Source organism: Ambystoma mexicanum, chromosome 8, assembly GCF_040938575.1.
Source record: "Ambystoma mexicanum isolate Mex_15411 chromosome 8, UKY_AmexF1_1, whole genome shotgun sequence".
Lineage (NCBI taxonomy): Eukaryota > Metazoa > Chordata > Amphibia > Caudata > Ambystomatidae > Ambystoma > Ambystoma mexicanum.
Genome location: NC_090929.1, coordinates 422,883,774 through 422,898,582, shown reverse-complemented (window position 1 = coordinate 422,898,582; position 14,809 = coordinate 422,883,774). Strand labels below are relative to the sequence as shown.

Below are 14,809 nucleotides of genomic sequence, written 5' to 3'. Positions count from 1 at the left end.
AAGTATGACTTAGAAATGAAGAAATTATCTGTTGAGAATGCTTCTCTCTCTGGCTCCTCTAGAAGTTCCAGTCCTAAAAGACCCCGGATGCCTAAGGAATTGGTTGGTATGTATGAGCCTAAGTTGGATGTGTTGGATTGGTTGTCTCTGTTTGAATATAATCATGGGCTCCAGAACATCACAGGAAATGACTTACTCACCTGGTTGTTCTCTAGGCTTCCCCCTGTTGCAACTGATGTGGTAATGGAGATGGGGGAGGAGGATAGGAAGGACTATGAATGTGTGAAACTAGCTTTGATAGCTAGGTTTGGGAAGACCCCTTCCCAGTATCTTAAGAGGTTTAGGAGCCTCAAAAAGCATGATGGTACCCCTTGGGCTACCTGGGTGAATGAATGTTTGAAAAACTTAGAGGGATGGATTAAGGGTTACAAGGTGAACACTTATGAAGGTATGAAGAATTTGTTTATGTTGGAGACTATTTATGATGCCTGCTCTCCTGAGCTCAGACAACACTTGGCTGATTCCAGGGAATTAGATTCCCGGAAACTAGCTAAGGCTGCTGACTTGTGGGCTGCCAACAGGGCCACTCACAAGGATTCTGGGGTCACTCAGAAGAAGGATGGGGAGAAACAGCCTAAAAAAGACTCCAAAGAGAATTCTAATAATTCCTATCCCAAAGAGGGCCCCAAACCACAAAATAACCAGGGTAAGCCACATGGGAAACCTAGTCAGGCTACTGTACCTTCTGGCCACAAGCCAGAAGGAGGTCAGAACAAGCCACCCTTCCAGAGAGCATTTGGACAATGCTATGTCTGTCAGGGTACTGACCATATCAAAGGAGATCCCAAGTGCAAGGGTAAACCTGCAGGGATCAGCACAGTCTCCTTAGCCTTCACTCCTGAGGATGAAGTACAGATGGCTAGTGCCCACTTTGAACTCTTTGCTGAAGAACCCTTGGGTCTTCAAGCAACTGTAAACTTAGAGCCTATGGGTCTGGTTAGTCCCCAGAATAGGGTTGTGTATAACTCCCTACCTGTTAACTCTAAGGTGTATTATGTGGACAGTGTTCTTGTCAATGGCCAGGATACTCCTGCCAGGAGAGACACTGGGGCCAGCAGAACAGTAGTGGATGAAAGCTTCTTTCAACCTGAGGATGTGGCCAAAGCACCCAAAGGTCCCACTAAGATGTCTGGAGGCCCTGTCCAAATGGTTCCTATTCTACCAGCCCTCATTCAGTGTAACAACATGACAGTGAGGATCCCTGTCAGTGTTCAGGCTGAGGTACCTGGGAAGGTCCTGTTAGGGAATGACCTAAGAACTCTAGGAGTAGTGTCACATACCCCCAGGCCTCCCAGTATGGAGAAGCAGAACCTAACCAAATTGGCTAGAAAGGCTACCTTGAAGGACCCTTCTAAGCCTGTGGGACCCTCTACTGAGAACCCCACTACAAGCCCTGGTGTTAGTAAGTTGACCTCTAACCCAGGCACATTTCAGGATAGTATGCTAGGAACATGGGCGCCCCAACCAAGCTCCATCATTGTTCCCCTAGTCTCAGAGTCTCTGACTCCCCCTGCTTCTGAGGAAGAGGTGGATAGACCAACTAGGCCCCTATCTGGACCTGAGAGAACTGGTAATTCTCAGTGCTGGTGGAAAACCAGAAAAGAAAAGTCTAAGGCCAAAAACCTTCAGACTGTTGGACCTTCTACTGAAGACCCCAACTCAAATCCTAATATTAGGGGGGAAACTCCTAAAATAGGTAAGGGTAGATCTAAGAGGAAGGGGAAGCAGGTACATTGCCTAACCCCAACCCCTCCAACCAAGAGGCCTAAGACCCAACCTGCTCCCACAAGAGAGGTGGTGAGGAACCTTGGGGGCCCCTCTAGATCTAAGGGAATCCTTTATAAGGACCCCTTGAAAAAGCCTAACATAGGTTCAGAAGTTGTACCAACTTCTGAGGGACTGGTCAACCAGATCCCCTATAATACCAAAAGGACTACTGTTCCTCAAAGGGTTTGTAGGTCCTTTAGCTTGCAAAAGAAAACCTTTGAGTTCTCCCTTAAACATAGGTCAGGGTGTCACCATCAAAATGCTGATGGACTCTCTAGGATGTATATCATCGACTAGAGGTATGAGGTTCATCCAGGAGTGGATTAAATCCTCCTGTCCCTTAGTCTGGGGGGGGCGAGTGTTAGGGAGAATTCTCTGTTTAGGCTGAATTTCCCTACCTAGTGTGTCCCCCAGCAGCTTTGCTGGATTTCTGGGTTTATTTTTTCTCCCCTGCCAAGAGTGAGACTCTTTTACCCTCACTCTTGGACATGTTGAAGTGTGTTTTCTTGGTTAAACCTTGTGTTGAATGGGCTATGGGGTCTTTTACTCCATAGGGCCTCATGTATTTTTGTGATGTGGGTTACACAGCACCCTCTGTGCCGTGACCCAGGGGTGTCCTAGGGACTCCCCAACATAGACTCCATACCCTGGGACTGACTACTGTCTCCCAGGGCATGTAAAGTCACCAAAGACTTTGCTAGTCTTGAATCCTGAACAGAACCAGTACAAACCATCATATTGTGGACGTACTGGCTGGGGCAATTTGATTGCCCCAGGGTCTGTTAGTCGAGGGGGCACGTCTCCGTCCCCCCTGATCGAGTTTTGGCTGGTGGCAGTGGAAACTACGTTTTATATTCGACCGCGAATATTTTCCTATGGGATTTCCCATTGTTTTAGGCTAACACATTTAATTATTTATTTACGGTAGCCTTAAACATACCGCCGGTTTATATATTTATTATTATAACTCCGGTTGGGACTTTTTGCCAAAACTTGATTCTAAAATGGCGTTGGCGTTCGCCTCTGTAACTCTGACCCAAAGTGGAGCCCTTTGTTCCACTTTTGGCGGGCTTCTCGACAGAAGCCCTCCAAAGTGGTGCCACTCTGTCTGGGGTACTTAGGAGGGGTGGAGGGGGATTTAGGCACCCTGGACTGAGTTACCTTGGTAACTCAAGTCGCACTCCGTCCTGATTGGCCCAAGTGGTGAGCCGGCCGGCTCACACTTAGCATGTTTGAGTGACAGCTAGGCTGGGTGAATGGGGGTTTGCTGCATAAAAGCAGGGCTTTGGGGACTGGAACTTCAGAAGTCGCCACAGGACCAAGAATCCGACGAGGGAAGAGCTGAGCCGACCTGCTTCGACGACACCACCCGGTGGAGCCCTGCTGAACCGTCTCACCACTTTTCCCGACGACCGAGGAGAACTCTTAACGGAGTGGCTCCTTCCCTTGACTGGTGGGGACAACCAGTTTTCGCCTTCTTTTCGCTTCTCGAGGTATCTCGTGGCCGCCTTGCCAGTGCCAAGCACCCCGGCAACCGGAACCCCACCACTTTTACCCCAACCACGAAAGTCGGTACAACCCTTTAACCGGAGGACTCCGCGGCTGGTTTCTTCCCGGGCAGTGCAACGACCTTCTTCTTCTGCTCTTCAGCGAGAACTTCTTCTCCCCTGACCGACGTCGAGCCTTGCTGCCACTGCCTGGAACAACTGCCACCGCTGGAGGACCCTTTCCGCTTAAGGTACCGTGTTCCGCCTGGCTTCCCTTGCCACCGACTGTACGGGGTAGATTTAGCCCCCGGCTTTCGAACCTGGGAGTGCCTGGAACACCCTGGCTAAACTTTCTAAGCCACTCTAAACTCTTTCTAACTCTTTGCAAGACTTTGAATCCCTAATAACAGTGTGATCTTGGGCACATTTTCGCTCCGGCTACTCTAAGAGTGGGCCCTGCCTAGTGACTTTTGCTCACCTGTGACTTTGTGCTTCTTTGAGTCTATTGCAAGTGTCCTGGACCTTAGAGTGGTGTGTTTAACCCATTTCTGTTTCTTTTTACCCCTTTCTTGAACCTACTAGAGTGTCATCTAACGTTAAGCGCTCACCTCTGTTTTAATTATGTGGGGTTAACCTAGAGTTGTCTAGATAGGAGTAAGGGTTGAAACTGCTTTCATTATAACTGTGTTTGAAGTGTTTTTACCATACTTTGCTAGAGTGTCTTCAACTTATGTGTTCTTGATAATAAATAACTATATACTTTTGAAACCAAGCTCTGGTCAGTGTTTGCTTGTGCTATTGTGTCTGAGTACATATTGTGTATACTTTGCATACTGCCTAACTCTTCTTCAGGGAAGTCTGACTGCTCAGCCACAGCTACCAGGTAAACCTGGGTGGTGCGGACTGCTACCAAGTGGGTTTACTGCTATACCTGTAGTCTTAAATCTTTTGCAGTGTTCCCCAAGGGAACTGCACAGGTTTCTGCCTAACACCGGCGTCGACAGAAAAGGTGTCGAGGGCGCCGAACGAGTCAGCGCCGGCGTCGACAGAAAAGGCATCGACGTCGAGCGAATCGGCGTCGACGTCAGCTGCAACGCCTCCAGCATCTGCGGCGTCGACACAGTCCTTGAAGTCGGAGCTCCGAGCGTGTCTCTTGACAACCTGGTCGCCGATGGCGTCGACGACCCCCTCGGAGGCGGAGCCTCGAGAGAAATCGTCGACGACCTCGGCGCCACAGGCATCGACGTCTTCTTCGAAGACGGCACAGGATCACGCGGTCTCGAGCGCGTCGAGGACCGGGACCTGGAACGGGCATGGCAAGAATGGCTACCCTTGTCCGAGCGGGACATCTCCCGCGAGTCGTGCCGACCACCCGAGCCCGAAGGCGTACGGGCAGTGTCTCTCGACCGGTGCCGACCGACCCCACTCGGAGGCGCGGACGGACCGGTGCCCTGCGATTCCAGAATCGCTAGCATCTGCTTCCCGAAGGAAGCCTATTCCTCTGGTGTCGCTTGCATGGAGGGATAAGCGACCCGCCGACGGGCGGAGTCCTCGGAAGAGGACGGGGAAGGCGACCTATGCCGGCGCTTCCTGGAATGCCTAGAAGAGGCGGAGGAGTGGCGAGACCGACTCCTGGAAGGCGACCCACCCGACTTCCGACAATGACGTGGAGAGTCACCCCTCGAGTCATCGGTCGAAAGCCCCGCAGACCTCGACTTCTGGGGCTTAGACACCCTGCCTACCGACAGCTTCTTCCTGCGTTCCCGCAAGGCCTTTGCAGTGAGCGACTGGCAGTCGACACAGTCATCCGTATCGTGGGCCTCCCCGAGGCACCAGAGGCAGGCGTCGTGCGAATCCGTGACCGACATCTTGGACTCACAGTCCCCGCAGTTCTAGAAGCCCGGACGCGGGGTCGAAGATGAGAAAGACATCGCCACGAACAGGTCTTCACAACAAACCGAACAGGTTCAACGAACCGAGAATAGAAAACAGCAAACTCCAACTAATCGAGGTGTAACACGTTCGCGGAAAAAACGGAACTGAGGCTATGGGCGTCGTGCGTCCTACTTATCACATCGGGTGACGTCGGCCGTCGGAGGAGGTCCTCGGGGACGGCGCATCGACGTCATCGACGCAGGAGCCAAAGATTGTCAAAAGCAGCACAGCTGTGGACATTACCTGTCATAGATATGGAATACGTCGGAGGACCCAATCCCCTCGAAACCCCTCTTTCCTCTTCTCCTCCGGTACCTAATTGAAGAGAGAGGAGGCCCTTGAAATCAGGGTACAAAAAGAAACGACCTCATCCGGTGGCGAGGCCCTGGCAGGCTCGTCGGCACCCAGCCGCTCCCTGTCTGGGGGACATAGTCGTCATACTCGCTGGTATGAGTTGCAGTAGTGTTGGTATCAGTACTGGTTTTGGTGCATGGAGGCTCCCCCACTACTTGGATCTAAGGCAGGTGGGGCGATGGCATCGGCTGACGACTCAAACCGGAAGGGTTCCTCGGACCAGTCTGGGCTCTGCTAATATTTGTGCCTGGGAGGACTTTTGGTCGGCAGCCTAGGAGGACTCTGGGCCGGGCCAGGCACAGGATTGGCAGGCCGTCTCTGCTGTATCCCTGACACCAAAGTGTGGAGAGTCCTGAGGATATCCAAAGACATGTCCCAGGGCACTTGCTGAAGTGCTTCAATGGACTAGAAATCCTATGAGGCTCCCTCTGTGGAGATCCATCCCTGGGAATGGCCCCAGCACCCCCTTCGTGATCCGAGTAGTAGTCCTAAGGCAAGTGGTCATCGTCAGAGCTTGTGTATAAGTGCGCAACCCCTTAGAGGAATCCCTTGGCATCGTCGGGGACATCCTCCGCTGCCTGGGGAGGATCTCTGTAGGGGGTAGTAGCTCCTTGGTCTTACCCAAATCCTTCAGGAAGGAGGCAACAATGGGTGCCAACACCTTAACAGGCGAGTCGGCTGCAGTTGTTGGCAAAGCAGCCGCAGCAGCCATAGCCAGTAGAGGCAAGGCCACCTGTGGGGTTGCTGTCATCTTGACTGCAGATACGATGGTAGTTGCAAGACTCCCTTTCGACAAAGTAGTGATGGTTGTCGAGGAAGTCGTCAATGGGGTCGTCGACGGGGTGGTCGTCGACGGTACTGTGGTTGTCGATGGTACCATGGCTGTCGACGGAGTCATGCTCGTTGACTGAGTGGACATTTTGGAAGACGAAGCAGTCATTGACAAAGTCGTGGTCTTGGTTGACGATGGAGTCGTCGACAGTGGTTGAGCTGGGTCATACAAAGACCTCTCCCTTAAAAGCTTTGTCAGAGGACGACGATCAATGCTTCGAAGGAGTCAAGGACTTTCTCTTGGACGATACACCCCCAACTGGCAGTTTCACAGTGGATGGAGACGGGGGAACGCGTCCTTCCCGAACTGGGTCCCGCAGCCTCAATGACCCAAGCGGGATGCTAGGCATGGTGCTTAGCCTTCTTTTGGACCTCCAGGGAAGGGGTGTCCTCAAAGGACCTCAAACTCTACTCAGAGCGAGCACACTCATGGGGCAGGCCGGTCCTGACTGAGGCATGACTTTGCCCGGAGGCCGAGTCAGAAGCCTTCCCGATTTTGAGCCAGGCGCTAACCTGCAGTTAAGGTCCTTCTTCATGGGAAAACCACAGCACATCTAGCATTCTTCCTTATCCTGGTCTGGATGCAGACAATATAGGCACTTGAGGTGCTGATCTTTGACGTAGACATTCCGTAGTCCACATTTCGTGCATATCCTGAAGAGACTCCTCTTTTCTTTGGACATCGTTGAAGGTGCAAAGTACGCCGAAGCCTGGCATCCAAGCCTTGAAGAAAGAACTGGCGGTGAAGCAGATCTTCGCCAACAACGGATCCCTGCAGCCGGTAGCCAATTGAAGTTGGAACAAATCGGAGAAAGAACTAACAAATGTATCCCAAAGCCTTGAAAAATTGTAAAAAACTCCAAGAGCAAGGTGAGAAGGCTCCCAACACTGAAACGTGCGGTACAAATCTGAAGATGGCCACCAGGGGTGGAGCTCAGGGAGACGGCTGTCATTGGAAGGGGGCAGTGATTGGTTATAGAGGAGAAATGCAGTTTTCAGGCTAAAGCCAAACTGATCTTCTTTTTACTAAGGATGCCCAGCCTGACGACGGGGAATATTCATAAGCATGCAAATACATGCCAGACACCATGCTGGAGAAACAGTGCCATCCTGAGTTAACTTGTAGAAGTAGCAAGTGAGGGAATGAGAAATAAATAGCGGTTCTGAGAAGAGATCCTATTTTGTGCTTGCATATTACATATTTTTCCTCCCATGTCAGTTAAAACCCAGACTCCTGTATTTGAGCCTTTTAATAAATGTTCACTTGATAACAATATTCAATTCTCCTTCTGTAATCTTTACCCTCCCCATCAACCGAGAGTGTACAAAATACTCATCAACTCAGCACCACTTAATTACATCAGTGCTAGGACAGTGTTTCTGAAGTCCAACTAAGGGCTTAGTAAAACTATTCTACTGAGGCAGTACAAGACTCCATTCTTAGTATAAGGCTGTACCACCTGAGTTCAGGGTAGCGTAGACAGAGCAGCCAGGCTTACTTTAGGAGGGAGAGAGGGCAGTAGATACAGTACAAGGGAAAATTGTAATACAAATGATCCAAAGAAACACTGAAACACTATGTATTGTAAAAATAAAGGATTTATTTAAATACAGGTAGGCCCAGATAAATCTAGGGGTTAAGTAAGTACTAACACATTATATGAAATCACAATATAAAACACAACACTATACTTGAATGTATACAGACCCAAGTATAGACCTTATTTGGAACACCTAACAGTAGTTCTAGGAAAGTCAAAACCTTGTTATACACATTTAGTATAGGTCAAGCTTATTCTTTGGGAGTAAAAGACCAATGGTTACTTTTAGATTACTTTTGGTAATACAAGGACAGTAGGCCCTTCCAGTTGCAAAATGACTCTTGGAACAAATCGCATAAACAGTCAACTGGACAATATACTTTTGGTGAATAGTGAAACACTTATTCTAGGTGCAGTAAAAACCTATAACTACTTTTGTCATAACACACAGTTATACCAGGTGAGTAAAACCTAAGGATGTAATATGCAATTACAGATGCTTTGGAAATCAGGGAACCCCAGATTGAGGTAAGCAATAACTCTGGTAACTTGTTTTGGATGGCACACAGCTAACACAAGGTAAGTAAAACCCACTTACTTTAACTTCACAATTAAGGGGAAAGTAAAACCCAATGGCACATTTTACTGAATAATTATTCTAGGTAGGCAACAACCTAATGTAGACTTATTAAGGACAGCCTAGCAGCAAGTCAGGGGAATCAAGACCCAGTTGGGGGACACTCATACAGTTATCCTAACAGGACTAACCTGGTGATACCAACAGTTGGAGGACACTCATACAATTACCCTACAGGAATAATCTGGTGAAACCAACACATTACTTTTGTAAAGAGGCACAACCTAATCACAGGAGAGTAAAATACCTTTACATCTACTTTCTTTTAGACTTGCAAAACAGTGGCTAAGGAAGAAAAGATGTTAACCATACTTTTAAGAATAGTGCATCACACATTCAAGATCAGTAAGAACTTTTGTAACTGTTCACTCTAAGAATTACAGTTACCCACCAACTCTTTATAAGTAAGTAAAACACTTGATTTCTTTTCTAGGCAGAAGTCCCAATCCCTTCAAAGTCTTTCCCTTAGAGCATGAGTGTTCTCAGTAGCAGAAGGGGGTCACTAGGACTAGTGACCAACAGGCAGTGTTAGAATAAGTTCTTTAGTAGCAAAAGTCAGAGTTTCCGTAGGAAAACTGGGCAAACAGGTAGGTACTTTACTTCTAGGGTTAGACGAGGGTCCAGGGGCTTCACAGAAGACACCCCAGCAATATTCTAGCAGTGGGACTGGGTGCACTGGATGAGGGACCTCCCAATCACAGAAAACACCCCAGAACTACACAGAAATCCCAACAGGCTTAAGGTAAGTATATACCTAAGCCAACACAGTACCTCAGCAATGAAGAAGAGATTGCAGCAGGAGAACTTCAGGGACTGCAGCCAAATACCCGGTCAGTGGATTCCTTGTCCTGGAGACTGAACACTAGACCTCAGAAGGGACTTTGCAGCAGAGAACGATGAAGAAGGCTCTAGGCAAGATTTCTCTCGAGGCTGAATACGGTTCTGCGGGTTTGGCGCCTTTTCAAGGAGCACAGAAGACGACAGAAAATCGTGGATGAATTCTCGTCGTTTAAAAGGTCCAGCACTCTTGTAAGGGGACTTTTTGGACTCGATTCATGTCTCTGGAGATACACCAGGATGCCCACGAAGTTTCAGCGAGATTCGGAATTCGGAAGACCGTGCACCGCAGAGGCTGGAGGTCCCAGGGTATTGGGATATTGCAAGAATGCAAGGTCGCAGCAACCCGTCGGATGGCTCAAAAAGCAGGTCTTCTTGAGTCTAGTGGGTCTCACCAGGCTCTGGGTTCGGGTCGTTTTCGGAGACCCCAGGTCGATCGGAAGGAAGGGCTGCAGCAGGCTCCGGTTCCACAGCAGGCTCTCCGGTCGCTGGAAATCATTGCCGCCGCTTTTCCTTCGTCATCCTCTTCGGTTTTATGTTCCAGTGGTTGACATGACTTCAGCTTCCAGGTTTCCAGTATTTATCAGGAACTGCAACACAACCTCTGCATTCTCTCCCTGCATTTTACAAGAAAGGGGCGTCTGGTTGTCCAATCAGGACAGCCGACCCCCCACTGGGATTTGGCCCAGTTGAAGGAAGGCCTAAGACAAAGGAGGGGGAAGTTTTGGACTCCTCCCCCCACTTCCTGTTCTTACTGACTGACTGGAGCCTGGGCGGGGTGTCCAGGGGACTCCCGCCAAAGACAAAACTCAAACAAAGGAATTTCCCGCCCTGGATGTCGGGGGAAGGAACAAGAAACGACAAGAAACACTAAAATGGCAGAAAAAGATGACAGGGGCCATTTTGGTAAAATGAGCACCCTTAGGTGCCTTTACTTTAGCTGTGATTACAGCCCGTGGTAAAGGTGCACCAAATTAGTAAAAGGTATCCCTGCCACCAGCCATTAAAGGTAAGCTTGTCACTGTAACAGAATTGTTACAGTTTAAATGTGAAAGGGTAAACATTGTATCTCCCCAGCACTCCACATAAGGTGGGGTGTGCTGGTTTCACAGAATAAAATGTAAAAGGGATCCAAAGATCCTTTCTACCCTTGGGAAATGTAGTTCACTCAAGGTTAGCACAAGAGAGTTAAATGGGGAGCACCTAAGGCAACCCAGCAACAACAGGCACTTATTGCCAATAAGTTGTTAGAAGTGATAAACTTTACAAAGGCACTATGGAGAGTCTTAAAAATGACACCCATAAAAAGAGTTAAATACAGGTGAGTGTGGAAAAAGGTTCCCACTCACTGAGGTATTAATGAAAAATATTCCACTAGAAAAGCAAAAAGTTCTGTAGTTGAACCAGGAAAGGAAGATTTACCAGCTCTGTGGAAATCTTACCTAACAATCAGGTTAAGGAATGGTTTGAGCTGGTGGCTAGAGCAAGACTTAAGACAGTGGGGACATGGCTTAGGCAGTCCAGGAACTGGTTTAAGCTGTACAGGGTACGGTCTTCCTGTTGGTGCGCCTCATCCGCACCTTCGGCATCAGGTGCTACTCGTACGCTGACGAACCCCAGCTTCTGATCCGTCTCGATCTAGATCAAGCTGCAGTGTCGGCGTGCCTGCATAAGTGCCTGTCGGCCGTGGGGGAGTGGATGGGCCACAACTGGCTGAAATTGAATGGGGATAAAACAGAGGTGCTGGTGGTGGGTTCTCCTCCTAACCCTTCACTTTGGATCTCCTCTTTCTGGCCCACTTCTTTGGGCCCACTTCCGGTGCCCTGAACTAAAGGAAAAAATCTTGGGGTCATTATGTCAGACACTCTCTCCATGGCCGCTCAGGTATTGGTGGTCTACTAGTCTGGGCATTTTCAGTTAAAAATTCTGAGAAAGATATTACATCTGATCCCTGTCACCCTATGTCCCCCAGTCGTAGCCGCCATGATTTTGAGCAAGTTAGATTATTGCAACTCCCTTTAGCTTGCCCAGCTTAAGGGGCTGGTAGACCGTCTGCAACGTCTTCAGAATATGGTGGCCCGGGTGGCAACAGGGTCCCCCTACGGAGCCCACATTTCCCCTGTACTGCGCTCGTTGCATTGGCTCCCAGTGGCCCAGCGCATTCAATTCAAGACACTGGGCCTCATTACATGTTTACCGGTCTGGAATTAATGGTGCCGGTAAAACCGGACCGGCATTGTTTTCCAGGCCGGCAAACTAGAAGTTCTGCGGGCGGGTGCTGTCCCACCCGCCAGGTCTGACCTGGCAGGCGGAACGGCACCCGCACGCAGAGATGCACAGAAACACTGGAACCATTAAGACATGGTGCTGGTGAATCCACGGTCCCCATTCCCGGGAATTTGCGGTCCCCATTCCTGTGGAGTCCTATAGGACTCCACGGAAATGGGGATTAACAGAATTGCTGGTGCCAGATTTTCCGGACCACAGGGGCTGTAATGCCCCAGTAATTCCGGCAAGTCCGGCGGCGGTAATTCACTACGGGTTTGGCGGCAGCCTGCCAGTTTTACTGGCACGGCTACCGACGGACTCGTAATGAGGCCCACTGTGTATTGTTCATCGTGCTCTCCATGATCAAGGAGCTGAGTACTTGCACACTAAGTTTGTACGTTATGTTCCTAACCGTTCTCTGAGGTCTGCGGCTTCTGGCCTGCAACGTGTGCCTTCTTTTCATCTTTCCCGGGTGGGTGGCCGGGCGTTCTCAATTGCGGCAGCACAGCTGTGGCATGCCTTATCTAATCATCTGATCTTCTGGAAAGCCTTAAAGACTTCTCTGTTTTGATTCAGCATCTCTTCCGATCAGCCTTTTTCTGTGCATTGGCTCTATGGCCTCCTCTCCTCTCTAGCGCCATGATGCCTTCGGGCGACAGCGCAGTTTTCAAAATTCCAAGACAAAGTTCAGGACATGGCTTATGGTGTGCAAGAAGTGGGAGTAGTCCTGCACGTGCAGAGTGTGGCTGATCATTATATACAGTGTCAAAATGGTTCAGAAAATGCAGCTTGCAAGTAAGCAAATCGAGTGTTGTAAGCCCATGACTCATTTTTAGTTATAGACTGCAAGCTTCTAAAACCACAGGTGCAAAGGGCACAGAGCGCTACCAATTAAAACATATTAATTTCTAACATTGTGAAAGGGTCTACCTTTACAGCTCATAATGCTGCCCCGCTTGGCCTGAGAGCTTGCTGATGATAGGCGTACAACACACAGTTACACTTACCTACTGATTGAGCAGCAGAGTATGAATCTGTCCGAGTCCGTGAACGCTTATTTCCCTTTATGTTTGCTGGGAAGTAAAGAATAACAAGTTAGAGGTATTCATTTTTTCTTCGAACTCAAAATTTCGAAAACATGCCTCAAAAGGATCTTGTTCGTAGCAATACTTCTTCAGATTTAGTGCCTTTCATACAGGATATTTGTTCATTGTTTGCATTAAAGACCTCCTATCAACCAATCAGAACGCCCAGAACACACAATTAAACCTGATTAATAGCAAGAGGTTAGGAAAATGATACTCCCACACGCAGAGGTTATATTGTAGTTTTCCCCACCCAAGCATCAGATCGGGTAATGTGCCCTGACCAAAGTAGCAGTCCATGCACATATCCAACAGATGACCATTCCCCAAATGTGCTGTAGTGGAAATGGGCACACATTTTTCTCAGCGAAGACTTATTGGACTAAAAATACTGGATGCATGAAATCATACACTTTGCAGTTTTTTTTATAAATATGAACACATATAGTTGCAGCAAATGTGTGTCTGTGCGATCTTTGACAAATTTCCATGCTTAAAATTATAAGATAGAAGATGGGACTGGGTAAGTATGAAGCCCACCAGAGGCCACCAACTCTAAATGAAGTAGGCCCGGAAGAGTTAAAGGACAGAAGTCCAAGGTCACTATGAGGAACCTGAGGGAGTCCTCACTTCTTTCTCCCCGTCATCCTCTGCTCAGGTGGCCAGGGAAGGGCTATTGCTCTTGGATACCAACCCTGGTGGTGGAGGGGAGACTTGGGAAATAGTAGGGGGACATCTTTGTGAGAGACACAGGATCCCCCATTTCCATTCCATGATGAACCCTGAGTCCCAGCCGAATTTATGGGATATTGCTACCCTTTTCTTTCTTCCAGAGATAATACCAGACAACATCATCAATGCAGGAATACTAGGAAGAGGACGAAAAAGAAGAGGTCCATAGACGAGATCGGGTATCCCCCCTGTTCTAAGGAGGACAAACCCTACCCTGCCCCCTTCTTTTATATGCTGTTGCAAACCATCTCCCCTCACTGTTCCCCATTCAGACTATTATAGTATTGGGACGAGGAAGAGGTGACCAGGAGTAGTGCACACTAACATGCTTTTTCACCACTCCAGTACTGAGAAGAGGAGGAGGCCTGAGGACTGTTGCGAGGGTCAGGCATGTCACAATAACTATGGTCAGGCAATGAGAAGGAGAAATTACCTTAACATAATGTTCTTTCTATGGATTCTTCTGCCGCAGATTCCTCATCTGATAGATATTCCTTCCAGCTTTGATGCTTCAGAATTATTTTTGACAGGGGGTGTAATAAACCTCGACCCGGCCGTCGACCATCTATCTGTCTTGATTGGCGTCTGGTCGTCGGCTCCGGACGTGACGACAGGCGTTGTATAAGTACTACGTCACTATGCCCCTACCTCAGTTCCCCCTTTTTTCCAGAGCACCACACACTGCATAGGAAAACAGAGAACAAAAGGGCTAATGAGCCCTTTAAAAAGAAAGTCATATTTACTTCCGAAGGAGGAACAGTTGAAAAAAGAACACTAAAGGTAGTGTTAGAAAAATGTTTGTTTTTAGACTGTGGCAGGAAGACAGAAAACGGACACAGAGGACCATCACCAAGTCAATGTGAAATAGAAAGATGCGCACCAACCAACGACTTGCTGAGCAGGGATGGATGGGAGGGGAGATGAGGAATATGCAGGAGAAGATTCCATAGACAGAACATTACGGTAAGGTAATTTGTCCTTCAATGGACTGATTTTCTTCCGCAGATTCCTCCATCAATGCAGAGAATTATCCAACGGGATAAAGTCTGCTTCATAATGGGCAGGCCCTTACGGGCTAAGGAAAAAGCCACGCAGAGCTGATCATCTTTGCTGAAATTAGCTGTTCTGGCAACATAGTAACTCAACACCCTCTTAGGGTCTAGATGATGGAACCATTCCTCCTGCTAAGAAGGATGAGGAGGAGGATAGAAGAACGGAAGGTCGATGGACTGATACTAGTTAAATTCTGATACAACCTTGGGGAGGAAGCCAGGC

The 14,809-nt window shown here is 48.7% G+C and overlaps 1 protein-coding gene across 4 annotated transcripts in view; it reads right to left on the bottom strand.

The window, feature by feature from the left end:
- The window catches only part of MTOR (mechanistic target of rapamycin kinase), a 2,476,747-nt gene that overhangs the window by 235,713 nt on the left and 2,226,225 nt on the right, over positions 1-14,809 (bottom strand). For all 4 annotated transcript variants that reach the window (XM_069609933.1, XM_069609934.1, XM_069609936.1 and 1 more), the window contains one exon: positions 12,725-12,790. In XM_069609933.1, coding sequence (XP_069466034.1) covers positions 12,725-12,790 — 66 coding nt within the window. The remainder of the gene's footprint in view (positions 1-12,724; positions 12,791-14,809) is intronic.